This window comes from Galeopterus variegatus, unplaced genomic scaffold (genome assembly GCF_000696425.1).
Source record: "Galeopterus variegatus unplaced genomic scaffold, G_variegatus-3.0.2 Scaffold126, whole genome shotgun sequence".
In the NCBI taxonomy this organism is placed as follows: domain Eukaryota; kingdom Metazoa; phylum Chordata; class Mammalia; order Dermoptera; family Cynocephalidae; genus Galeopterus; species Galeopterus variegatus.
In genome coordinates, this window is record NW_007726237.1 from 88,891 (window position 1) to 116,756 (window position 27,866).

Sequence of the window (27,866 nt, forward strand, 5' to 3'; positions counted from 1 at the left end):
AAAGTATCCCATTTCAGAGCCCCAAAAAATCATGGCCGTGAATATGTTCTCTTTCTCACCACAATCATTGTTTCATCTTCATTTTCTTCAAATGTTGGCACTTAGGATTTGTAATTTAAGTCTGAGATGGAGATGATGAGAGTAATCATCTCTCAATAAGCATCAGAGGCAGAAATAAGCAAAAAGTCCTGTGCAAGAATCCTCCCAACTTAGACTCTACCTGGAACATATGAAAGATTGGTACAGTAGAGAACCATCTACAGAAAAGAACATGAAAAAACAAAGGTGATGTCTTGGGATTTTTCTTTAACACTCCGAAGTGATCTAAATTCCCAGCACTGGCACATTCTAACTCAAAAAAAAAAAAAAATCTGTTGAATGAATGTGTAGTTGCTTACATATTCTAGTTGTTACATCCTTGGTGCTTAGAAGATCACATGATACATAGAAGATGCTCAGAAAATCTTTGTTGAATGACTATTGAGTAAATGTTCTGTAGAATGAATAAAAGACAGTTTCCTATAAGTATGATATCCCCATATGATTTCTCTCAGGATACTCTAGGATAAGAGAATAGTTTGAACAAACAGCATAGCCACAGGTTTAAGTAAGAGGGCTCTGGAGTTAGACTGACTGACTTGTAGTCCAGATCTAAGGTTTTGTAGCAGAATGACCTTAGGCAAGTGATTGGCCAGATGAGAACTTCAGTTTTCTCATCTGTAAAATGAGGATAATATTGATCCTACCATGTAGTGTGCATGGAGAGATTCATGTGGTCACATTTGCAAGACCTTTCGTGTAATGCCTGACACTTCATAAGCGCTCAGTAAATTTGGGTTACTGTTACTGCTGTTATATCTTCTCCTGTAGAACGCTTACTACCTATTTTATGAAAAACAAAAACATGGCACCTTTTACAAAATGATTTTACTAATATTAATTCTGAAGAAGCAATACAGTAGCATGAATGACAGTTCAATGGTTATATTAGAGTGGAAGACCATAATGTGAGAGAAAACAGAAGAAAACATTTGAATTAACTTGTGATAAGGCATATAAGGAGTACTAGAGAAGTTAATGGGAAGATTGATATATATATAGGTACTATATATATTAGAGACAAACTGAAAAACAGAAGTGTGGGGGACAATCAGGATGGAAAGAGATCCTGATTTCTGGGTAAGTCTTATTGAGCTAGACCTTGAAGGATGACTAAGTAGAGACACATCGGGAGATTGTCCAAGGGAGCAGGGGTGGCCTATGTGGACAAAGGGAGCAAGAGAATTGAGGTCAAGATAATGCTTTGAGGGCCGGCCCAGTGGCGCATTGCTACAGTGCGCCGCTTTGGAGCGCAGCGACGCTCCCACCGAGGGTTCGGATCCCACATACAGACCGGTTCCCACTCACAGGCTGAGCGAGGTGCGGGCGCAACACTGCGGGGTTGCGATCCCGTTGCCGGTCACGAAAAAAGACAAAAAGGACAAAAAAAAAAAAAAAAAGATAATGCTTTGAGATTGTCATGCTGGGGCACAGTAAATGTGCCGATGTGCTTTGTGTTAAGTGTGAGGATTGTGCTAAACACATCATATTTAACATCTAATGAAAGTTATATCTTGGCTCATATGATATGAAATAATAAGAAATAACTATTAATTACCATTGAGACTTCATTTTCTCCATATGAAAATCAAAGAGACAATAGTAGCTTCACAGTACACTCAGCATTCTCTGAGATCTTTATGCAGAATTCAGACAGGCAGAGGAGATAATGGGTCTTTTCCCAGACTTTCCTCATAGGAATCTCTTCACTGATTATTCCATGTCTATGTGAAGGCATGTCTTCCATTGAGAATATTACTTTTCCCCACCCCATCCCGTTCCTCAGCCCCACTGCATTCTGTAAATGTGCATGTAGTGTGGATATAGACAGAGGTTATCTGGCAATATAAATGTGTCCCCTCATCCTCAGTGGAACCCCAGACCTTACACACACACACACACACACACACAAACACATGTACACACATGCACACCTACATACATTCAACATCCGGCGCACTTAATGCTACCCCTTGATATGTAAAGTCCTACAGTGAGAGGCTAGAGGTTCCAACATACAATAAGACCTTACAAAAGAGCCCTGGGAGAAAGTGCCTCATGTCTAGGGGTTGCAGTGAGACACACAGATAGATGGATTGAAAAGAACAATAAATGGCACAAAAACCTAAGAGCAGGGCTGATCTTCTTTGCAGACCAGGCCAAAGGAACTAGAAAATAAAAAGACACCTCAAATGGAGAAAGTGCCTTGGCTGCAAGGGGAAAAGAAGCGGACCCTCTCCAGCTCTATCCCCTGTTGACACACATTCCCTCTACTTAGTCAAGTTTTTATTCCTCAAGATAAACCTGAAGGCCAAGCTGCCAGAGATGAATTACAAAGAGCAGCTCTCTGCTCAAGTGGCATTTGAAATGCCAAGCAGTCGGGGGCCAATAAAGTCACTGCTTCTGCAAATCAAATGAAGAAGCTCCTCAACATGCATAACCCTGCTTGGACACACTTGCCAAAAGAGGGAGAGGGCAGGAAGGAAAATGGACAATGAAAGTACCAGAATAGGTAACATTTTTATTCCTACTGCACTTATTGTAGCCCTCTAGAGTGTTGAATGGCTAAGACAGAGTCATTTCTCATTTCCGAGAATGGTATGGAGGGAAGACCAGTAGGACTTTGTGAATATTCTGATTTATGAAATTTAATTTTTTAAGAGCTGGCAGTTGAGTCATATTTAAGTATATAACAGCCTATTCAACGTAGCAAAACCAATATGGAGTTCCCTGGTGAGCAGCCCTCTTGGAGCTGGTATAGTGAATAACTAAATATCATCTGTAATTAAAACACTGCTGTTGGGAGGGAGAGTGCTCCTGGAGTTTATGTCTTCCACATTTGCCGAGGATCAACAATACAGAAGAAATTGTTCTGGCTGCTGTTGATTGCCCGAAATGCAGCTTGCTTTCTGAAGTAGTTCAAAGTATTCCGCTCAGTAATTCATTTATACTATTTATTTGCTTAACAAACTTGTCTTTCCAAAAGAGTACAAATCTGGCCCAACTCTAAAATATCCCAGATGCCAAATCAGCAGGTACAAACTAATGAGGTCTGACTGTGTCAAAAGTGAAGGCAAAACATGTATCTTCTCTCGACTGAAACCCACCTCTTTGAACTGACAAATTCAGAGTTGTATTTGTTCAAAGCATGTTGGAAGTCAGACAGATTTGGGTATGAATCCCAACGCTCCATGATCTTAAGCAATTAAATTTTGTCTACACCTCTGTCTCCTCATCCATAGAATTGGGATAAAATCTGTTGTGCAGATTTATAGTGAGTAATGGAAGTTTTATATATGAAGTACAGGGTATAGTGTGTGCTATTTGCAAGGACTGAAAAGAATGGCAGGTAGTGTTTTACTCTTCTGCTTAGAAATGTCCACATTATCATATAGAAGGCCTGAGTTAAGTTGAATGGGTTCAATATGCTTGCTAACTTATTCACTTACTCCCCGTGTGTGTTCCAAAAAGGTGCTTAATCAGTCTCCATTTTCTCATCTTCAAAATGTGGCTAATGATAATCCTATTCTATGGTTATTGTGAGGATTAAATGAGATAATGTACATGGAGTGTTGGAATGCACTACTCAGCACGTTTTAGTGTTGACACATTTCAGCACTTTTTCTCACTGCTCTCCAGTATTCCTGGGTTGTGATAATTTTGAGCAGGCTAAAATATGTATGATTGTGTTTTATAAACTCTAAAATACCTGAAAATATAATGCACCATTGATCATTTGTTTTGGCACAATTTTGACAATTTACCAAATGTTACCTGTTTTCTAACATATAGAAGAGGAAAGGCAATCTTATTTTCAGAGCCAAATAATGAATAAGAACGGTTTATGGTGAGAACAATGGTGTTATACAAATGGAGTAGGGTTTATTTTATAATTTAGGGAAACCACTGTTTTTTTTTTTAAGTTTAAAAGCTGTTCTTTTATGTTTAATGTATTTTGGTGGCTTAAATTAATAGAGAGATCTTTTACAGAAAAAAAAATAAAAAAGCAGTAGTAATTGTTGGATCAGGAGTGACCTCTTTCAATTGTCCAAGGCTGAAGGTAGCTCGAAAATTTAGATACTCATTGAGAGCATGAGCTGTGAAGCCACAGAGTTCAGGATTAAAATCCCAGGTCTGACACTATCTGTGAGTCCTTGGACAGTGTGACCTTGGGCAAGTCATTTTATCTGGATGAGTCTGAGTTTTCCTCATCAGTGAGATAGAATAAATGATATTTACCCAAGAGGACTGTTACAAGGGTTAGATGAGATAAAGTTCTTAAGACTCTGGGTGCTGTGCTAGCATACAATAAAAGTCATCCGTATTTATTTATCATTTACCAAGCAACAGAACCGTAAGCACCAGATTCATCTCATGACAACTGCAGGCTACTGCCACCTTATGTTAGGGGTAATAGAAGACTCAATCAAACTTGTATTATGACCCACATATGTTAAGGGGCAACAATCTATTGCTTTTGTTTCCACAGCCCTGCTAAGCATAAGCATCACCTTCCTTCCCCCATTCTCACCCTCTCCTCCAAAACAAGTGCTTCAGCTGAATTTGACAGCTTACTGTTTTTCTGTTTTGTTTTGTTTTGTTTTAAGTAAATAAATATATCTCTTCTCAAACTGATGTATTTTTCAGCCATGTCAATTTTTCCCAGGTAGCAGGGATAAAGGGAATGTTCTTGGCTAACAAGAAGATTGACAACCAAGTGAAGACTTTCATCACGTATAACAAAGGCAGAGACTGGCGTTTGCTGCAGGCACCGGACACGGATCTCAGGGGAGACCCTGTGCATTGCTTACTGGTGAGTCATCATAGTGGAGTGGCATGCCCGTGCAGTGGAGGGCTGGAAATAAATGTTAACAGATGAAGAAGATAGTTCTGGGACTTTTGGTCAGTAAAGGAACAAAAGAGGCAGGGAAGGCCATGAAGGCAGAGTGTGAAGAAGAGTCACAGAACTGCGTTTTGTGATGGGCTCAAGAGAGAAGAGAACGTCGGTTAAGTTCCTTGCTCACTTCCAGCATCCACATTTCCAGCCCAAGTTCTGATGAGGATGTTAAATGGTACTTTAAGGGAGAATGTGATAGTTTTCAGCTCTGGTGAGGATAAACCCCAAACACCCTTACTTTCTCATTAATAACCTATTTCAGATTGAATGATTCAAATTCATCTGTAGAACTGATGAACTTAATGCAAAATTATGTAGGTATGTTTTTCTGTAGAGATGTTTAATCACACTTTCAGAAAAGTTTATGATACAAAAAAGGATTAGGACTCCTGATTTAAGCCCTCATTGGTTTTCTTTATAATATGAGGATACTTCAAAAAGTTCACAAAAAAATAGAATTAAAAGATAATACTAATCTTTTCCATGAACTTTTTGAAGTACTCTTGTACGTTCCATTCATTGGTCTTATTCTATACACTGGGGTTGGCAAACTGGCCTGTGAGGATAACATGGCTCACCACTTATGTTTCTAAATAAGGTTTTGTTGGAAGATAGCCACGCTTATTCATTTATGTCTACCGCTGCTTTCACTAGACAATGGCAGAATACAGTAGGCATGACAGAGACTGTGTGGTCAACGGAACCTAAGATATTTGATACCTGGCCCTTTAAAAAAAAGTTTGCTCTCCCCTATGTTGAAATATGACTTTCTTTTAGTTGTCTTACATCTGGGCAATAAGTACATCAGCATGAATTTATTTACATATTTATTGATGTGATGGATCAAAGATGGATCTTGCCTTCAAGGAGTTTGCAGTTTACTTGTCTATTGTATGAAACTAGTTTGCTAAATAAAAGACTCTAGGGTCACATTTTACTTGTGTTAGTAGCTCTGATGTCTGCCCCATACTCAGCACACCAGTAGATACTGAGTGGATGCAGAAGAAGGGGAGGAAGAGATTAATTGCATGTTGCAAAACAAAGTATTCTTAAATTAATACTATCAGTTTCTATAAAACAGTTCAGAAAAAGTGTTTAAATTCAGAAAAGGGAGAGACCAATATGTAAACCTAGAGGGAAGACCTCTTAGTTTTAGGAAGAAGGGCTTGGGGGTGTGTGTGTATGCATACTTGTGTGTATGTGTGTATTATATGTGCCTGTGTGTATACTGTATGTGTGTATATACTGTATGTCTGTATATTGTATGTTTATATGCTGCATGTGTGCATATACTGTATGTGTGTATGTGGTATGTGTGTATACTGTATGTGGTATGTGTGTGTATATACTGTATGTCTGTATATTGTATGTTTATATGCTGCATGTGTGCATATACTGTATGTGTGTATGTGGTATGTGTGTATACTGTATGTGTGCATGCACACTATGTGTGTATAGTGTTTGTACACTGTATATGTATATACTGCATGTATGTATGTATATTATATGTGTGTATACTATATATATATGCATATACTGTATGTATTTGTGCATACTGTATGTGCCTATGTGGTATGTGTGTATACTGTATGTGGTATGTGTGTGTATATACTGTATGTGTGTGTGTGTGCTTTATGTGCACATATACTGTGTGTATGCTGTAAGCATGTGTATATTGCATGTGTGTATATACTGCATGTGTGTATACTGTATGTGTGCATGCACACTATGTGTGTATAGTGTTTGTACACTGTATATGTATATACTGCATGCATGTATGTATATTATATGTGTGTATATTGTGTGTATACTATATATATATGCATATACTGTATGTATTTGTGCATACTGTATGTGCCTATACTCTGTATACTCTGTGTGTGTACTGCATGTATGTGTGTATATTGAATGTGTGTATACTGTATGTGTGTGTATGTATGTACATATAAAGTGCATATATATATAGTTATATATATATATATATATAGTTATATATGTACATATAAAGTGCGTAGATGAAGTTGTTCACACTCTTCATACAATTCCAACTTTGATGTTATCCATGCTCAGCTTGCTTCCTTCCATCCCATGAAGTCTGGACAGTCATTGTGCAGGTTCATTTCATACAGCTGTAGGCAGGGCACCCTCCTACTTGAGAGGGTTCCAGCAGCCATAGCTTGACCTTATTAGTTGTAAAGGATATCGCAGTTGTCGCTGTGCATCAGGGAAACAGTCTAAAGTTTGGCCTCCCACTCAGCTTCCATCCTTATCACTGACAACTTACAGTGGGGAAAAAGGCAATTGTTATAATAAGTGCATAAAGCCAGTGATGGAGTAAGTAAATGTAACAGCTATTTATTGAATATCCACTCTACTTCTATGCAAGGCACAATTCAGTGGCATTTCAAAAAACAGCACCACCTTCCTAGTTTAGCTCTTCCAAGTCGAAGCATTGTGATATACAGCCAGAAATTCATGGGATGCGTCAGCACCTTAACGTGGCTCTTCATTCCCACTGTGCACTTTGGAGATGAAATATGTGTGAGAGGGAATTAACCACGTCACCTAAACAGGCTTGCTTGGGCACTTGGCATCATAAATGGACCATTAGAAATGCTTCAAACAAAACACTTAGCAAGGTGTTCACTGCTCCACCCTCAATCCAGTGTCAGGAAATCTTATTGCTGTGCCTCCAAATATGAATGCAGTTAGCAGCTTACTTCTCCATCTCCACTGGCACTATCCTAATCCAAGCCACCATCATTGCTCACTTGACCTACAGTGACCAGCTCCTAACTGGTCCTCCCTTTTCTACCTGGCAATCCATTCTCCACACAACAGCCAACATGACCTTTTTTTTTTGTTAATCAACTTCACTGAGGTAAAACACATACATATTTTAAGAGTATAGTTCAGCGAATTTTGACAAATATATATACCCATGTAACCACTACCACAATCAAGATAGAACATTTTCATCACCCAAGAAAATTGCTTTGCCCCTTATCAGCTAGAACCCACACTCCCAGCCCTAGACAACCATTGATCTGCTTTCTTTTACTATACATTAGATTTTTCTTTCCTAAAATTTTCTGTAAATAGGATCAACTTGAACTTTTAAAAAACAGATCACATTTCTCTTTTCCTTAAACCTTCTATGGCTTTCTGATTCAAGGAGAATAAATTCATATATTTCATTGTGGCCTACAAGGTTGTGATCTGGCTCCTGTCTACTTCTCCTACCTGGTCCCCAACCTCTCTGTCCCTCCTTCCTTCCTTACACATAAGCCATGGTGAGGAAGGTTTTTGTTTGTTTTTGTTTTTTCATACCATGAACTCACTGTGTTTATGTCTTAGAGTCTTTCTTAGGGTCTTTGCATTTATCATTATTTCTCTTAAAATGCTCTTCTCCTAGTCAGGCTTTTTCTTGGCATTTAGATCCTTTTTTGATTACCTTAATCTCAGAGTCTTCCTTGAGCACCCTCTAAAATTGTATTTATCTAAATTCTTTTTTCTTCATGACTCTTATCACTATCTGAAATCATCACATATACCCGGATTACCTTAATCTCAGAGTCTTCCTTGAGCACCCTCTAAAATTGGATTTATCTAAATTCTTTTTTCTTCATGACTCTTATCACTATCTGAAATCATCACATATACCCATTGACTTTCTTGTCTATCTTCCCCTGGTAAAATGATAATTTTATGAATGTAGAGACCATGACTTTCTTTTTGGCCATTCCAAAGAATTAGCTCCAAGAATCATACCTGCCACAGGGTAGGTGCTCAATATACGTGTTGTTATTGTGGGGGTTATGTGTGTCTGGAGTAGGCACTCCATTGAAACCTGTTGTTTGAGTTTCACATTTGCACTTTAGTAGAAACCATTCATTCCCTCTGAGCATCCCACTAGAGGATTTGTCATAATATTCACCCTCTGAAGTTCATAGGCTCAAGTTGACCCTGAAGTTAACAAAATCAGGAGGCTCATTAAGATTGAGAAAAGATGAATTACTGGAATATAGATGGATGGTATCTCGAAGCCTCCTGGGCTTCCTCCCTCATTAACCCTAATGCTTAATGTAGTTTCAATCTGAGCTTTGGGAAATAGGCAGCAGGGTGAGGAGGGAAAAATGACAAAGGGATTGGGGAGAAGAGACCAAAATCACTTTATAAAAATCTGCCAAAGGCACAAAATAGGAAAGAAAACCTTTGAGCTTCAGGAAACCCAGGCTATTAAAAACCTTCTTTAGGCTTGGGAGCTGGTGGCAGAGAGGAGATAAAAAGTGATTTTAGATTGTGAGTACTTGGAAAGTGGCAGTGTCACCGAAAGCACAGCCTAGTGATTAGAAAAGACTTTTTCCAGCAGGGCTGTTACAAATGTGGAACAAGTTCAGAATTACAGCTCAAATGGAATGTTCCTGCTAAAATGTATGCTACAGAAATAAGACATCCAGGGTAATTTGGGGCTGTATTTTTAGGACTTTTAGGCTGATTGCCTGGAGGGCCCAGTTGGGATTTCTTTCCTCTGAAGACTGTGTTGTACAATTAGATAGGGTATTACAGGTTATGGTCCACCTGCCTCCAAAGCCTCAAGACTGGGCTCCCATGGGCAAGATATGAGCAGTGCTGGGTCTGTGACAAATCCTTGTGCCCCTAGGGAAAGTACAGTGTTTTATAGAAATAGCTCCTGACTTCTTTATGGATTTATGTCGCAGTTTTTTCCAGGGGCTGAGCAGGTATTTATTTCCTCTGCCCCAGGAGTTTCTTTTGTCTAGTTTTCACCCCCTTGCACTGTTGATTACTCTACCTGTGCTGGATTGGAGTGGGGCTGAATACCCCATACCCAGCCAATTTGTCCAGGGGCTTCCCTCTTCTTTGACATTAATGCTTTACTGAAGATCTAATGGATTCCTAGCTCCAGTACAGGATTCAGAGTCAGAAACTGCACAAATGTGTGTGTATTTGGTGGGGTGGGGAGACATAAGGGGCTAGGGATACTATTCGTGAATTTACCTGCTGCCTTGTTATTTGAGAAAGTTCTGATCTGTCTTTTCAGCATAGTATTCAGATCAGTAGCCATGGGATAAAGGTACCATGAAGATAGGCTTTAAAGACTGTTGATACAGAGTTGGGAAAGAAAGAATTAGAATTTGCAGCTGGTTCACTCTCAAATAATCTAAGTTTTTAAAGTTGATTTATTTCATGGTAGGGAAATGTCTTCTATCATTTGGTAATTCCCCTTTGGCCATCCACAGTGCAAGAAATATAGTAGATAATTAGTGGATCACCTGGTGAACATTTGCTTAGTGAAATAAGCCTGGCACAGAAAGACAAATACTATATGTTCTCAATCATATGTGGAATCTAAAATGATCAAACTCAGAAACAGAGAGGAGAATATTGGTTATGAGAGGCTGGGGAGTGGGGCAGATGTTGGTCAAAGGGTGCAATATTTCAGTTAAGCAGGAGGAATAAATGATAAGTATTTGAGGTGAAAATAATATAATGGATCAACAAAATCCAGCAGCTATTTATTGAACATTTGCAATGACCAAAGGACTTTATGTGTTAAAATAAAATATAAAAGAATAAGGCAAACAGAAGATAATTAGAACCTAGAGATCCACTGATAGGCTTCACAGGTTTGCGAATTCCCTGAAATTGAATGAAACTGTGCACTAAACGTTTGTGCACTTTTTTCTTGGTCCTTAATTTTCATCACATTCTCTAACTTGGTACCTGACTCTGAAAAGATTGAAGACTGAGGGTCTAATTGATCCTAGAATTGACCAGTTGATGATATACCATGGCCTGTGCCTACGTGTGAGCGGGGACGCAAAGGGCAGTCTCCAAACCGGTGTGCTGGTCCCTCCATCCTCTGCAAGTGCACTGCTAGGTCACTGGTGGTTGCAGTTTACATGCCTGTGTTTTCTTTATGTGGAGGGAGAAGGGAAGTGGAGAACTGCACTTGAAACAGGCTGTGCTTTGACTCTGTTGAGTAGAAGTTAACCCTGAAAAGACAGAAGCAACCACTGTCACTATTAGCACATAGTAGGTACTAAGGAAAAGAGGGCAGAAGGCGAGAAGGAAGGGCGAGGCCTACAAAGCGCCCCCTGCCAGGGACAAACGTACATAAGAATTGGAGAACCTTGTCTTGTGTTGTCCGGGAGCTCGGAGAGGCTTGATAGCCACTATAATACACCTCTCTATCAATTTTTGGTTACTTAACTTTGACAAATGTCTCAAACGGGTCAGACACAAAAGTTTAAGTTAAACAAATAAAGATACATCGCTTCACATTGTTTTTCTTCAAAACTTTGTGTAGACTACGTAAATTCCCTGAAAAAATGAAAGAAAGAAAAAAACCACAGAATATTCTCCTTGTACCAGCTGGGGGCAATCCAGTCCTGCAAATGTGAGAGTGGAGAAAAAAGTGCATCAAAACGATCATTTCTAATGTTGCTGCTACTGCGCGAAATGGTGTCTTTTCTTCTCAAATTAATATATCTCGGGCCTCTGAAAGCCATAGCAACAGAGCAGTGCTTAGACAGCCACTAAAAATGCTGTCTTTTCTTTGCAATGGCAAGTACCCCATACCAAATAATCCTTGGCTCAGTTGGCAACTGAGCTTCACAGTCTTCCAGCTGTGGCAAGCAGCTGGCTCAAGATTACAACCCGGGTGCTCCGTCGGCCAGGGATGTCCTGCTGTCGGGTGATGTAAAAGGCCTTCCATTATGCCCAAATGTCTAAGGATAATCCCCCAATAGTACACTTCTTGTAATGCCCTGGAGATGCTCACAACATCACTCAGATTATGTGGTTCGTAAGCAAGCCCACAAACTGCTAGCATTGCTCTGAGTAAAATAGTAAAGTGGTATTTTTCATGTCCTAACAAAAATGTGTTACTTGATATTTCAAGCTTTTATTGACTATCTTTTTTAGATTCTGTACTAAGTTCTACAAAAGATGCAAAATAGAACTTGATGTGGTTTGTTTGTTTGTTTGTTTTTAATTTGTGGAGCGTATCTCTTAGGGGGATAAAACTGTATATTCCTGAAACAGAATTATGCATGGTAAAATAAGTCGTGGTAGATCAGAGAAGGGGAGACCCTGATAGGTTGCAGTTGTTGGGAAAATGTTCTGAGGTTTGGCACCTCTGCTTTACGCTGCTTTAGCATCATCTAAGTGATATGTAATGCAGTCCTAGGACCTCTGCGACATTTAACAAGACCCATTCTAGTCTTGGACAAAAGGAAGCCAAGTGTTTGGGTTTAATGTTTCTTCTTATAGGATCTGTCTTCCCTACTCTTATGGAACATTATAAAGTGAAAACTCCTTTTCTTAAAGCTTTACATGAAATTTTTATGTAAAACCAATCATTTACTACTATTATTACTCCCTGAGAGTCTTACTTTCTATGTTGGCAATGAGGAAAAGACCCTATTGTGATCTGCTTTTTTATTTCACCAATATTTGGGCTGCTTTTGTTCCTGACTTTCATTTTTAGTTTGTCATTTACTCCTCCTATATAAATTTAATCATCGTATCTGTAGCTCTCTGAATATCTGCTGGCTGAGACTTAACAGAGCAGAATAAAAGTAATAACAGAGATACATCAGTGATTCTAAAAATTCAAGTCAATAAGATTAGAAAGTAATCTTCTTGAGAGATGAAAAGAAATGTGGGTTCAAACACAGACTTGTATTTGTGACAACTCAGAAGTACAAGAACTATTTTAAAAGAAATCCATGTCAGATTTATTACCCTTTATTTTGAAAACTGTTGATACCTTGATCTGAAAATTTTATCAAGGTCTTTATGCATATAAACAAATCCCTTAAATTTTCGTTTAAATTTTTATTACTAGTCCATTTTGTCTACAAGGAAGACTTTTATATTGAATAATATTGATTCTGGTAATATCCTGGAAGAGACACTGTGTCAATTATTTGGTGGATATTTTGACAATTCACATGTCATACAGATTTTTCTATGCAACTAAAACCAAGGTCTCAAAAGGAGAGCGACTAAGAGATACCAGCCGACTTCTTTAAAGTCCCCCTGGTCTGACTCTGACTTCTTTTCTGGCTACATACCCCATTTCTCCTCTTTACTCTTACCTGGCTGCATACTGTATTGTTCATCTCTTCTGCTGCTTTTATTGTTGTTGTTATTGATATTACCCAGGCCTGAACTGTCCTTTAAGCTCTTGAACATCTCACCTGCCATTCGTAGCCTACCCATCTTTGCCTCAGGTACCATTTTGTCCTTGGAGCTATCCTTGATCCAAAGTTGGACACAGTCTCTTCACCTTCTAGAATCTCATAATATTTTGTTTCTACCTGTCTTATGGCTGTTGAAGTATTCTCTTTTTATGGTAATCAATAGGAAGATTTCATGTCTTCTACTTAAATTATAATCTCTGTAATGACAGAGACCAAATTTTAGTCAGTGTAACTCTTTCATCAGCTTTACCTAGTATTTTACAGATAAGGCACTAAAATGTTTCTTAAATGACCAAATGGCAATTAAATCAGTAGATTAATCCTAAAATGAAGATGTTCTCTCTTTCACCAACTTGGCAACAGTCTTACACTTAGTGGACACTAGATATTTGTGGAATGAAAGTTGGTTGATGGGTGGATGGAGGGGTGCATGGATGGATGGATGGATGGGTGCTCTCAATCTGGGCTTTAAATGACCATTTATATTATATGCTTTTATTATACTCATTTCTCCTCTTCTCAGCCCTATTGCTCATTGCACCTTCACCTGAAGGTATCTGAGAACCCCTACACGTCAGGGATCATTGCTAGTAGAGACACAGCTCCAAGCATCATAGTGGCTTCAGGTAAGAAGCTTGCCTGGTTTGTTTGCTGTTGTAATTGGTATTTTAAGAAGCTAGATATCTGTGCTTGGCACTCAATGAGCAAACTAAAAATATTTTCAAAAGGTACCTAAACTATTGACTCTGGAGTAAGTATGCTGAAAACACCTGCTCAGAGGGAATGTTTTCAGTCAAAATCCTTCTCAGGCAAAGCAGATTGCCAATATAGTTCATTGTTAGCTTTTGCAGAAAGTTCCTTTCACTAATGGTGATGCACTCTTTCTAGGAAATATAGGTTCTGAACTGTCAGACAGTGACATCAGCATGTTTGTCTCTTCAGATGCAGGGAACACTTGGAGACAGGTAAGAAAATACCCTGGGCAAAGTTGCTGAAGTGGCATAAAAATTGCTGCTAAGTGGCATAAAAATCCTACAACTTGGTACAATTATGGGAACTTATTCGGCATTACTACACATAAATCCTAAAGGCTGCTAATGTGTTTATTTTCCTTTTTATATACAAAAGTCTTAAACAAATCTTTGAATTTAGCAAATATTTGTGCAATTTTTTTTTTTTGTCATTTAACAAAGATGGCCCTTATTGACAGCCTTTATGTAAGAACTTTTATAGGTGACAGTGAAACCAAATTAAGCCTGATTGAATTTTTCCCATTAAAAAAAAAAAAAAAAAAAAAAAAAACAGAATCCCTAAGAGTTTATCATGTAAGGAACATGGAGACCAAAGGTTAGATTGCATAGCTAACTGAATTGCCTCCATAAATTTCCCTTATCTCAAAGTCAGAATACAGAGGAACGCAGTGATATAGAAATAGCCATTACCCAGGTGACATTCTAAAATGTTTAAATCTCATGTGCAAAAACAGAGTAATAACTATCAGGATGCATATGTTAGATAAAGTAGGAATGGAATCACTTTAAACAAATGTGTTTAGCTTAAATGCTTCCTGCCTTTCTTCTGGATGAAAATTATATACCCCTGGCTTATAAAACAGGCATTTAATGAGGTTTAGCAATCATAACAAGATAGGTGCTTAATGCATGGTTGTTACACTTCAACAAATATGTTTTAATAGCTCACTGATGTTTAATTATCATACAATAACCAGCACTGTAAATTGAAATCTAATGCACAGGTAATCACACTTAGCAATGACAGCATTCTGCTTTAAATTTTAGATAGAGATATCCACATTATGGTCCAGCTGCCACTTCTTAGCTTCAGACACTTTCTAGATCCCCAGTAGGATTTTTGTATTTTGAGAGGAACAAGGCAGGGAAGAAATTTGCTTAAGAAACCCCAGAGCAACTGATCTGTGAAGTATGCAGGAATGTGGACTATTCTAAAGAAGCTTCCTCTGGAGAATAGAGAGCTAGAATCCCATTTTCTTCCTTTCAACAACCCAGACAAGGCAAAGAAGACTCTACTTCCATAGTCATGGGGTGCATTTTGTATATAAGAAGTAAACAAAGGGGAAAAAAGATTATGCCTGTAGCGTAACTCTAGACGAGGTTATGGTCTACCAGCAATTTGACTGAGGAAACAGCATGCACTTTGTATAGAAAGGATTTAGAGAGTATTTCCAGCATGGTTCCATTCGACTTCAAATTGGTTTCTACACATTTGGAGAAAGACCCGATACACATGCACCCAAAGAGGACAATTCCATTTCAATCAGAACTACCCTTGACTTGGTAGAGTATTTATGAATCAAACAAGAATACTGTTTTAGTCAGTTTCATTTTACTATAACAGAATACCTGAGACAGGGTAACTTATGAAGAACAGAGGTTTACTTGGCTTACGATTCTGGGACAGCTGCCTCTGGCATGGGCCTCAGGCTGCTTCTACTCATGGTGGAAAGAAGCAGGCAGGCTGCGAGTACAAGCAGGTCACATGGGGAAAGGAAGCAAGAGAGACAGAGGGGAGGTGCCAGGGATTTTTTAAACAACCAGTTCTCATGGGAACTAATAGAGTGAGAATGCAGTCACTACCCTCTTTCCCCAGGGATTGTATCAATCCATTCAGGAGGGATCTGCCCCCATGATTCAAACGACTTCCAACACTGCCATGCCACATTGGGGATCAGATTTCCACATGAAATCTGGGAGGACTCCGTCAAATAACTATGGTTGAAATCCAAACTCCATCAAATAACTATCTTTGATAACACTTGGAAACTTCAAAACAATTAGATCTGAAAGCTCACTGTAATGCAGCAAGTCCCAGCTCCTTCAATTACTATATGCATGGTTTTAGGCAAGTCAGCACATCTCTTTAAACTTTGGCTTTCTCATCTGTAAAAATCAGAATATTGGAGTAAACTATCTCTAAGGACTCTTCCATCTAGAGATGTATAATATATGATTATTACCCAATATTCTGGCATCATCAAAAATGAGAATCAGTAGAAAATATCATGAAAATAATGAAATATAAACCTAAATACATAACTGTTCATTTTTAAAATTTCTTTTTTTTTTTTTGTCTTTTGTCTTTTTCCATGTCCGGCAACGGATCGCAACCCTCAGTGTTGCCCCCGTACCGGACCGGGGACCGGCAACGGGATCGCAACCCTCAGTGTTGCTCCCGCGCCTCACTCAGCCAGTGAGCGGGAACCAGTCTGTATGTGGGATCCGAACCCTCGGCGGGAGCGCCGCCGCGCTTCCCAAGCGGCGCACTATCCAGTGCGCCACCGGGCCGGCCCTTTAAAATTTCTTTTGTTCACACTTAAAATTATTTTATGTATCACCAATAGTACATATAGCCCACATTGGGAAGCATTGTTCTATAACTGTATTTTCCCAAAGATCTAGAGAAACCTATTTCCTGGGTGGTATTTCTTTCCTCATATGAAGACTGATGTTCTGAACCCTAGTGTGTGTGGATGTGGATGTGTGTCCATGTGTATGTGTTTTACTTGTCCAGATCTTTGAAGAAGAGCACAGTGTTCTGTACCTGGATCAAGGTGGAGTGCTGGTTGCTATGAAACACACATCTCTCCCGATACGACATCTTTGGTAAGGGCAGCTGCCGCTGGTGAGCTGTGCACATGATGGTTCTGCACCACAGAGACCAGCCTAAGAATCAGGCTATCAAACTGTGACTGTGTTTGTAGTAAAATATCAATGTACACATTTGCTCTGTCAAAATAAAATTGTAATGTGCAGTTTCAGAAAAGGAGGGGTGGAGTTAAAAAAGAGGAGAAAAAAAGGTTCTACCCCCCTGACAGAGGAATTGCATTATGGTTTTCACTGTGGCAGTACCCGCACCAGTACCTTATTCTCTCAGTCAATCCCAGGTAGCATGACAGTCACTATCAGGTATAGTCTATGAGTAGCTTACCTTCTTGCAGTTACCCTTCCCAAAGGATATTTCCTGGAATTTAGTATTTGTGTTCATTGTGTGCATTTTGCAGAGATTAGCATTTCATGACAGTTCTGCTCCTATGTCATGTCTCCTGATCCTGCTTCCTTAGCTTCTGGTTTTCAGGTGACATTCTGCAACTCTGCCTGTGCATCTTCTGCAGATGGATATGCAAGGCCTAACTTCCAGAGGGGTTGCCAATAGGATCCTTCCTCTGTGTTTTTGAAAGTGACTCTTTCTATATGTGAGCTTGCTCAAAGTCAAAAGCCTGGTTTTCCCTCCACTGTTAGTTACTTTGATGACTGAAGGGGAAAGCTGCAAAGAGGAGACAAAGGATTAGCTTAGGGTAAGACATCCATAAAGAAAGGCAGAGCAAAAGGAAAGATCCGTGTGCCTGTCTTGGTCCATTCAGGCTGCTGTAACAAAACAGACAAGTTGGGTAGAGTGTAAACAACAGAAATTTATTTCTCCCAGTCCTGGAAGCTGAGAAGTCCAAGATCAAGGTGCTGGCAGATTCAGTGTCTGGTGAGGAACCTACCCTCTGGTTCATAGATGGTGAATTTTTGCTATGTCCTCACATAGTGGAAGAGGAAAGACAGTTCACTGAATTTTTGCTATGTCCTCACATAGTGGAAGAGGGAAAAGGGCACTAATCCCATTTATGGGGGTTTCACCCTTGTGATCAAATCACCCCTCAAAGGCTTCACCTCCTAATACCATCACGCTGATGATTAGATTTTCAGCGTTTGAATTTCAGGGAGGACATGGATATTCAGATTACGCAGTGACCATAAGAACACCAAAATCCCATCCTTCTATATCCATTCGTTCAATGAGATCTACAAAGATCGATAACAATGCAAGAAGGACATGCTGAGGTCTTAGTCACTTAGAGATTGGTTGGTTAAAATCCATCTAAGTACTCTTGCAAGGCTATTGATCCTTAGGATTACCTAAAAGACTTGCTGGTGGATAGCAGTGAGGTTTTGGAGAGGATCACATTGAAGTCTAACAGCTAATAAAATATTCAAAATTTAAAACAAAATTTGATCAAAAACTTATTATTATTCCCATTTCATACAGCTCTCCCCTTATTGATGTTTAAACACATCTGGGTCCCCATGGCTTGGCTAACTGTATTTCTACCTTCTAATATAATTAAGAACACTTATTTGTATGGAAGGCTCACTTTGACAATACCCCAGGTCCTTTTAAAATCTATCATCTCCTGGTTGCCAGTATCTTTCCTTTGAAAGGATTTGTTTTCCTGTTTTTTTGTTTGTTTGTTTGTTTTTTGAGATCTGATGACTATTATTTTTTTTTCCTGTTATTAGGTTGAGTTTTGACGAAGGGAGATCTTGGAGCAAATACAGTTTCACGTCTATTCCACTTTTTGTGGATGGGGTTCTGGGTGAGCCTGGAGAAGAGACTCTAATCATGACGTAAGTGGGAAACTGTGATGTGTTTCAGTCTCAACATGAGAGTAAATCCAGAAAGATGTTTTGACTGACAGCTAAGTCAGTCTGATTGCTGCTGTTAGGTTTGAAGTTGTTAGCAAAGTCAGTGCATCTTACTATGGGTTCCCAGCAACGAGGAAAGAAAAAGAAAAATGTGGGCAGCTATTTTCTTGGCTGTTATGGTTTTTAGGAGACCTAGTCTGAGAGAAGGCAGCAGCAGGACAAGGCTGTTTTCTTTTTATACTAAATGGGCTTATGGAAATTAGAAGTGATTATTTCAATAGGAAATAAAGCTATACATTTAAAATATCAATAGTAAAGAAAGTGGATATGCAGTAGATCTCAGGCATTTAAGAATGATTTCACTTTAAGTCAGAACACAGAGTTTGATTAAAACCCCACACAGGATTTTATTTTTCCTTGGCTCTTTTCCTAACTCAATTGTGAGGCATATTAGGAAAACCACGAGGACAATCTGTTCTTGTGAAATTGCATTTACATTCATTCTTGTCTGGAAAGTGTGATCGTTAATTTGTGAAAGGGTTGATTAATGACTCTGCTGCCTACGGGTTTCAAACATGAGCTTTGATTTTGAAATATGAAACCGTGGTATTTCCTTGCCCTGGAAAATTGGACATGGAAAACAGAAAGGGAAGGTTTTAAAGTAGTTGATCCTGTCATTAATGAGAATTTCGAAATCAAAGTGAATAGTCGGCACATTTTCTAATCCCCCCCTTCACTTTTTCCAGTGGTAGAAAATAACAACAAAAATTTACTACGCTGCATAGCTACACTTTTGCCCATGGGAAACATATCTAAATTAGTAATTTATTCCACAATTTGCTTTTATTCAATTTTTATATTTGCAAAACAGACGTTTAAAAAAGGCTGGCAGAAAAGGCAACATTGTGGCTTTTATTTACTTCTACAGTTGATGATTCCAACACCTCATTAAATATTTAAGTCTCTCTGAATAAGGAGAGTGGAATGCACGGTGTAGGGACAGTTGGAATTCTGCTGCCCACTCTCTTAGGGACTGGTGGGAAAGTACATTAGCACGGACAACCTGGGAACCATGTACATTAGCAAGAATGTAGAAATGTAATCTTGGACCACATAGAATGCAACATTAGTGATGTTTCCTCAGCCATTTTTTTTTTCAACCATTCTTGTGGTACAATATATACAAGTGGACTCTTGACTCAAACACCCTGGGTTCTGGCTCTCCCACTTATTAGTAACTTGACTTTGGTTTTTGCGTGTTGACAAAATTCTATGAGCCTCAAGTTATTCATCCCTGAAGTGGATCCACTAATAGCACCCTCCTGATGAATGTGTTTTGAGGATTAAATATGATCCTCGTAATGAGCTTAGCATGCACTAAGCCCATGGTAAACACTCAGCAAATGCTACGTGTTGTTATTACTGTTGGCATTATTATTACTGTGATTACTTTTATCATCATGAACTCTGTAGAGTGTTTGGACACTTCAGCCACCGCTCTGAATGGCAGCTGGTCAAAGTAGACTATAAGTCCATTTTCGATAGAAGGTGTGCCGAGGAGGACTACAGACCCTGGCAGCTGCATAGCCAGGTAGGAGGAAGAAACTGAGACTAAGCCCTGGGCAGGAGACATGGGACGTGTTGGGGGAAAGCTAGTTGTTAAGGTGTAGGAACTGGTGTGCCAAAATGCGATCTAGTGCTTTCTTGCATGGTTTGTGTTCCACAACAGTGAACAAACTCAACATATATAGCTTATTGTGAAGTCATTTCTGTTTTTATTGTGCTGGGATATAATGAGATAAAATTCAAATGTGCTTGGCTCAGACTTACAACTCAAAATGAAATACCAACTCAGCACTGAGATCTAAACATAATTTATCTGAGCATGTCATATGGTTGCATGGGGGGGCAGGGGCAAGGAAAAGATATTCAATTTTTTCTACCAATGCAAACAGAGACATAAAATAACAAAATTATGCTGGGTGAGCGGTGCCAGAAAAATCCTTTCTTTCCATCACCTTGATTCCATGGGATTAGATAGTGCCTCTTGCCTCGTTCCAAAGTATCATGGTACAAGAATGCAGAATTATTAATAAGAAACTTTCCTTTGTCCTGGCCTCTCAGCTATTCAGCTCATATTCAAAATGCTTAGAAGAAAGCATCTCTCCTTTGATTTCCCAAGGCAGAAGTCATTCTGCAGGCCTCTCAAGGGACCAGGTGAAAGTTCTTGCTGTAAAGCCATCACCGTATTCAGGCAGTGAAACATCATATTCTTCAAACCTAGACTAAGTACTGTATTTCCATGTAGATGTGTAATGGAGCCAGTTAAAGCAAGCTTGCTCAAGAAAGTATATAGTGGATTGCATAAAATTCTGCTCTGGTCTTTCAGTAACACAAAAGAAGCTGTGTTTTATAGTGGGCACTGCATTAGCTAGAAACATCTACTCTATTCAGGGGCTGAACAACAAAATTGTCACTCATTTACATTGCTGATATTTTCCCCTTTGTGATGCATAAGCATTGTGGTATTCAAAGCTTTTATTTATTTTGAGGAATTTGAATTTAGCTCTCATACTTGTCTGATAAATGAACATAAAATCAGTGCTATGAAGTTGTGTGGGCAGAGGCATAATATATTGGGGCAACGTGGATCTTTATGTTTCTTAGCAGTACTCTTATTTCATATGCTCATGAATGACCAACTATATAAATATTGTACTACAGGAAAAATGAACTTACTTACTACAGATTTGTTGGCAATATACTAATTACAGGCTGAGTCTTACTTATGTGTGTCCTTCATAGCACTGCACCTAACACCTCGCCAAATAAAGGTTTGCTAAGTATATGGGAGTTAAGGACATTATTTGACACATCCTCAATGTTTCTTAGGATTGCCTTTATAATCACATTTTACAATAGGGCTCTAGACATCGAAAAGAAAATGCTGTTAGCACAAAGTGGGCTTCCAAAGTTCATATTCTACTAAGGTTGTCAGTATCTTCCTAGTCTGCCCTGAAGTGGAGCAGGGAAATTTAAGCTATGTGTTCCATTGTGTGTGATCCTTGTCTCCTTACAGGGGGAAGCATGCATCATGGGAGCAAAGAGGATATATAAGAAGCGAAAATCAGAGCGGAAGTGTATGCAAGGAAAATATGCAGGAGCTATGGAATCAGAACCCTGTGTCTGCACAGAGGCTGACTTTGACTGGTGAGCTTGCACAGTTATCCCATGGAGTCATCCAGTGTATCAAATCCACATGGGCCTTAAGGAAAACTGAGGTTTGAAATAATAGTAACACGTGTAAGGCTAAGCAGCAAGCCTTATATTCTTATAAAATTACCTCTTCGGGACATTGTGGTTTATTATCTATGTGCATGTACATGTATGAGAAAACCAGGAGTTTCTTTATACATAAAGAATATTCAGAAGATGACTCATAATTATCTTCATATTGCTGATAGATCTGAGGACAAAACAGAGACAAGATTCACCCTGTGCTGCTTCAAACAGCAGCACTAAAAACAAATAAGTGTACTTTTTAGAGAGCAAATATGTTTGTGTTCTAGATAAAAGACTTTCTATAATCTAGAGTCCCCTGTAATGGAACAATGGCCTTATAAAAGGCAGTAAGTGTTTTGTTCCTGAAAGTTTTAAATCAGTGGTCAGCTGTCCACAGCTTATGAAAGCTGTGGAAGACATTTCTGGACTCAATGCAAGGGTGGATTCAAGGGCATTGCAAATCTATGACTCCACAAACCTAATGGTAGCAGAGGCTTCTGCTTTACCAGGATTAAGCTAATTTAAACTAGACAAGTAGGGAGACATTTGGAGATTAAACTAAGCTCAGAGTATTTTAGACTTCTTCCTGAAACATTTGCTAAGCAGAAAGCTAGCTTGTGGGGCCAACAATGCCTTTGCCTTTTTCTTGGTCAGTGTTCTGTGTGAGGTGACGTTGACAAATTATTGAGAACAAGTAGATGTTAACTCTCTTGTTAATTTCCATCTCATTTTGTTTGCTTTTTTTCTCTTCTGTTTTTTTTTTTTAAATATGTTTTTCATTTAGAGAAAGCAATTGCTAAATATGTAGGTAAATGTTAAACTTTGCAACTTGATCTGCATAAGAATTAAAGTCATTCTTTAACAATTTGTTTCTGTGTAGCAATCACAGGTCACATAGCTGATCATCAAAATATCAGTGGCTGTACTGAGATACTGTGTACATACACATCACATATTAGAAAAAGTAAGCTTTTTCTCATGGTAGACCTCTGAAGATGATCGCTGAATAAACAGTGTTGGGAATATCTGGGAAAATTGGTCACCAGTAGTTAAGACGGATAACCCATTGCTGGTCCCCTCTTGTTGGTGGACAAGGCAGGCCAAAAGCCAATGCTGTATCTCTTTGGGCTCAGCCAGAGGGCAATGGAGCCTCAGTTACATCAGAGCTCACAAGGAATTCTGCAGGGGCCTCTGCATCCATGACTTCCATTTTACTCAGTGCAACATGATTACATTACAATGACAAAAATGTTTGATTCCTTTCCTACCCTCGGGACTGACACTCTGAAATACATTCACAGGGCAAACTACCATGAGATTTTAAGTCATTCATCACATTCCTCTTTGTGAAGCCTGACTGCTTCTCATTCATTCACTCTACTCAAGGAGGATTTGCAAAGGAAGTTAGCATTTGGCCTTACGAAACAGCCATTCTCTTGCAGAGAGCAAATTTATTTTCTGGTAGAGAACTAAAGAGGAAAAGTAAGGAGGCGAGATGTTCCAACTCAATTTCTCCTGGAAACATTTGTTTCTTTGGGAATCTTTTCTCCAAGTTTCCATTGTTGTCATTGTTGTTGCTGTTTTTCTTTTCTAAATGTAAGCTAGTCCATAGTGAAGGGAACACAAGATTAAGGAAAGCAATTAGGCTTCTCCATTTCTGCATCTGCATCTCTCACACTCTCGGTCTTGGCCTAATCCTTGCATTCATTTGAAATTGGAATTGGCTACCCTTCCCCCAGCCAAAATGCATTCTGAGAAGTGAGAGTCACTATGAGGTTTTCTGGTCAAATGGTATTTTTGTAACTGCATGATTACTGAAAATATTTTGGAATGTTCACCATGACTTTCTTGGGTTTCTACTAGTAGCTGGAATTTCAATGGTTCCAGGTAACTGTAGCATAATGAAAGGTGGTTGTCATTGAATTTTTCTTTTTGGCTTGGCTCTCCTTTGGACAGTCCCCCAGATGACCTTGCCTGTCATTCCCCAGCATTTGTAAAGTAATTTCCTGCAGTGAACACAGGGTGTCCTGTAGGCAGCAATTCTGAAGTCTTCCTACCCATGCTGTGTTGAACCAGCACCAAATCCAGCTGGTATGTGCAGAGTTCCAAGTACTAGCTGCCTGGTGACAGCCACCTGATCTGAGCTGATTTCTTCTTTCCTGAGCCTTGTGTGCCAGCATCTCACCTCCTTTACACAGATGGGCCAATCCCTGCTAATGCTTGCTGATTGCTGCCTACAATTTGTCTGTGCATGTGGGGGTACAATTTGTTGTCACTCTCTATGCCTGGGTTTATCTTCCAGAAACAAAGAATATCAGGCTATTTAGAGGCCCCAGGAGACAAGAATTAGAGGAGACTGAGAGATATGTCTTTGACTATTTCCAGGGTAGAAAAATGATTTAAAGTAGTTAGTCCCAACTGGCAGCACCAACTGCCTAGGACAAAACTTTTCCTTAGGGGAATGCTCGAGACACTCCTGAAGGACATTTACTTTCTGACTGTGACTTTGAAGCATATGGCTTGTGCACAGAGAGACCTGGCTTGTCTCTCTACTGGGCGTACCCAGATGTCTTGGAAGAGCATCTCAAAGACATCACCAGTAATGAGGATTGTGCCACATGTGGCTGTGTTAAACTCTGTGATGACATGTTCACTGAGGGTTCAGCTTCCAGCACTGCCTATTTTCTAATTACAGCTGTCTCTGGGCCCAACGAAAATCAGTATTGTGTATTTTTCTAATAAGAACATAATCTACCCTTTCAGTTTACAGGTGTGTAAATGGAATTATAGGTTCTGTAGGATATTTTCATGGATAATTGATAGCTATTCCATGGGAAAGAAAACATTCCATTTTTGAGAAGACATTGATTCAGGATTTTTTTTTTTTCTCCTTTTTTTCTTTTTTCGTGTCCGGCAATGGACCGCAACCCTCAGTGTCACGCCCGTACCGGACCGGGACCGGCAACGGGATCGCAACCCTCGGTGCTGCGCCCGCCCCTCGCTCAGCCAGTGAGCGGGAACCGGTCTGTATGTGGGATCCGAACCCTCGGCAGGAGCGCCGCTGCACTCCCAAGCGGCGCACTGTAGCAGTGTTCCACCAGGCTGGCCCAAGATTTTTTTTTTTTTTAATTGATCTGGGTATATGTTAGCTGTGGACTAATAGGGAATTGTTCTCAGCAATTTTTCCACCCACTGAAAGGTTTTTCTTGGTTCTTTCCCCAATAGTGACTATGGTTATGAGCGACACAGCAATGGTCAGTGCCTGCCAGCATTTTGGTTCAATCCATCCTCTCTGTCGAAGGACTGCAGCTTGGGACAGAGTTACCTCAATAGTACTGGGTGAGTATCTGAGGTAGTGACCTTGAGAGGCTAACCTTTGCCACTTTTAAGCATGTGTTATGGTGACAGAATTATTTCTGATAAAAGACCCCAGGCTTATTTCACTACAGCATAATGTATTTGCTTGGGCTCATTTTAATACTGCAGCACAGCTTTGCATTAATTGTGAAAGTTTCATCTGAGAATAAGACCCTAGTTGCAAATAAATAAATGAGAAAGTTTCCTCGGATAAAGATGTCAAAGATGATATTAATATATAAATTTCTTCATTTTTTTGATACTTTATTTCTGAACTATTTAATAATGTGAGGAAGGCCAAATAGATATTTTATATGTGCATTTTCTGTTTTGTAGATATGGAACCTGGAGTCAGAAAAGAAGCTCATTATCTTTTTAGGAGGATACTAGTGTTAATATGAATGTTTCACTTTCTATGTCTAGTCTTGACACATTTAAAGCATGCATTCTGATCTTTATAATCCTGGAATCAAAATCTAAAATTTTATCTTTAATATTCTGTGTCATGAGGCTCATCCAATATTATTTAAGAATACCATAAAAGGGAACACATTTTATGAGTGCCACAAGCATAAATGATATTTATATACTTATAAATAGTGTGTGGAACTTGTTTGGTTTCTGACACAAATATGTAAAAACACATTTTTGACCCATTGGGTAAAGTTGAATATATGCTGGTTGTATTACCCAGAGCTCTCCAGAGAAACAGAACCAATAGGATGTATATTTATATAGAAAGATTTATTGAAAGGAACTGGCTCATTCTACTATGCAGCCAGGCAAGTCCCAAAATCTGCAGAGTGATTCAGCAAGCTGGAGACCCAGGAGAGCTGATGGTTAAGTTCAAGTCCAAGTCTGAAGACTTGAAAACCAAAGAGCCAATGGTATTGTTCCTGTCCAAGAGCCTGCAAGCTTGAGACCTAGGAACAGCTGGTGTTTCAGTTCAAGTCTGAAAGCAGGGAAAAAGAAATCATTCTAATATGAATGCCATGGGGCCGAAAAAATTTTCTCTGTACTCAGGGCATATCAAACTGTTGGTCTTTTTGTTCTGTTCAGATGTTTGCCTGATTGGATGAGGCCCACCCACATTAGGTAGGGTGATCTAATTTAAGTATTAATCTCATCTGAAATCATCCTCAAAGAAACACCCAGAATAACATTAGACCAAGTATCTGGGCACCTTGTGGCACAGTCAAGACGACACATAAAATTAACCATCATAAGTGATATTAAGGAATTATAGTTATATATTTAGGTGTGATACAGGCATTTCAGTTAGGGTAAGAACAAAATAATCATTCTTTTTAGAGATACATAGTGTTTTGTGTTTTGTTTCAAACTGTTAAAGAAAGAAATAGATATTGATAAGTTATAGAGATAAGTTAATGGGCTGCATGTGGATTTGTTATACTATTTCTCTTATTTGTGCACGTTTGAAAATTCTGATATCAAAAAGTTAAAAGGAAAAAAAAGAGCAAGAAGAGAAAGAAAAAAGAGAAAAAGAAGGAGAGGGAAAAAAGAAAAAGAAAGATAGGCAGGAAGGAAGGAAGGAAGACGGTGGAAGGAAGGAAGTGTGGAAGGAAGTGTGGAAGGAAGGAAGGAAGGGAGGGAGGGAGCTTGTAGATCTCCTAGGTCATTTTAACATTTAGCATTTAACTCTCCAATTAGCTTAAACAGCCTCCACAAACCATCGCTTTTTCTTCCTTCAAAGGTTAGTTACCCTCAAATTTCAGTCAAATTAGGGTATAAATACACAATGGAAACTACTCAACCATAAAAAAAAAAATTCTGCCATTCATAGCAACATGGATAAGCTTGGAGAAAGTCATGTTAAGTGAAATAAGCCAGGCACACAAAGAGAAATACTGCATGTCCTCACTCAAAGCGGGAGGGAGGGAGGGAGGAAGGAAGATGGTGGAAGGAAGGAAGACAGTGGAAGGAAGGAAGTGTGGAAGGAAGGAAGGAAGTGTGGAAGGAAGGAAGGAAGGAAGGAAGGAAGGAAGGAAGGAAGGAAGGAAGGAAGGAAGGAAGGAAGGAAGGAAGGAACCTCACCAATAAGCTGGTTCTACTTGACAAAACCTCTTCTCATTTTTCATGCCAGCTGCAGTACAGAGAATCCACTAGAGGAGGTGAAACTTCCATCTATATGCTTCTGTATTCAAAAAATTTAAATCATTTTAATTTTTAAAAAAATATTACCAAAGTAATAAATACTTTTCTTGAAAAGGAGGGAAAAGACATGAAATGGACGTCAACTATTCCCATCTCTGATGTTAAGGATTCCTCGAATCTTTGAATAAAGAAATAAGCTGTGATTTATTTGAACAATAACACACAATCTGAGGAAAATACAAATAACATTTTTACAGCAATGGGTCAGTGAAGTCTTCAGCATCTAGTACCGTGGGAGGGAAAAAAGAAATCGAAAAGGGCTATAAAATAACTACAAACTTAATGGAGAAGGAATGCCAAAGACAAGACTTTTATTACTCGCATGTACCGGCATGTTTAGACATTGTAAAGGGCATTGGAAACCCCTAAAGCTAATTT

At 39.1% G+C, this 27,866-nt stretch overlaps 1 protein-coding gene across 4 annotated transcripts in view; it reads left to right on the top strand.

Annotated features, from left to right (window-relative positions):
* SORCS1 (sortilin-related VPS10 domain containing receptor 1) overlaps positions 1 to 27,866 on the top strand; it is a 200,302-nt gene that overhangs the window by 86,800 nt on the left and 85,636 nt on the right. For all 4 annotated transcript variants that reach the window (XM_008588434.1, XM_008588426.1, XM_008588442.1 and 1 more), the window contains exons 7-14: positions 4,766 to 4,912; positions 13,751 to 13,853; positions 14,116 to 14,192; positions 16,777 to 16,868; positions 18,549 to 18,656; positions 20,148 to 20,265; positions 21,754 to 21,884; positions 25,182 to 25,295. In XM_008588434.1, coding sequence (XP_008586656.1) covers positions 4,766 to 4,912; positions 13,751 to 13,853; positions 14,116 to 14,192; positions 16,777 to 16,868; positions 18,549 to 18,656; positions 20,148 to 20,265; positions 21,754 to 21,884; positions 25,182 to 25,295 — 890 coding nt within the window. The remainder of the gene's footprint in view (positions 1 to 4,765; positions 4,913 to 13,750; positions 13,854 to 14,115; positions 14,193 to 16,776; positions 16,869 to 18,548; positions 18,657 to 20,147; positions 20,266 to 21,753; positions 21,885 to 25,181; positions 25,296 to 27,866) is intronic.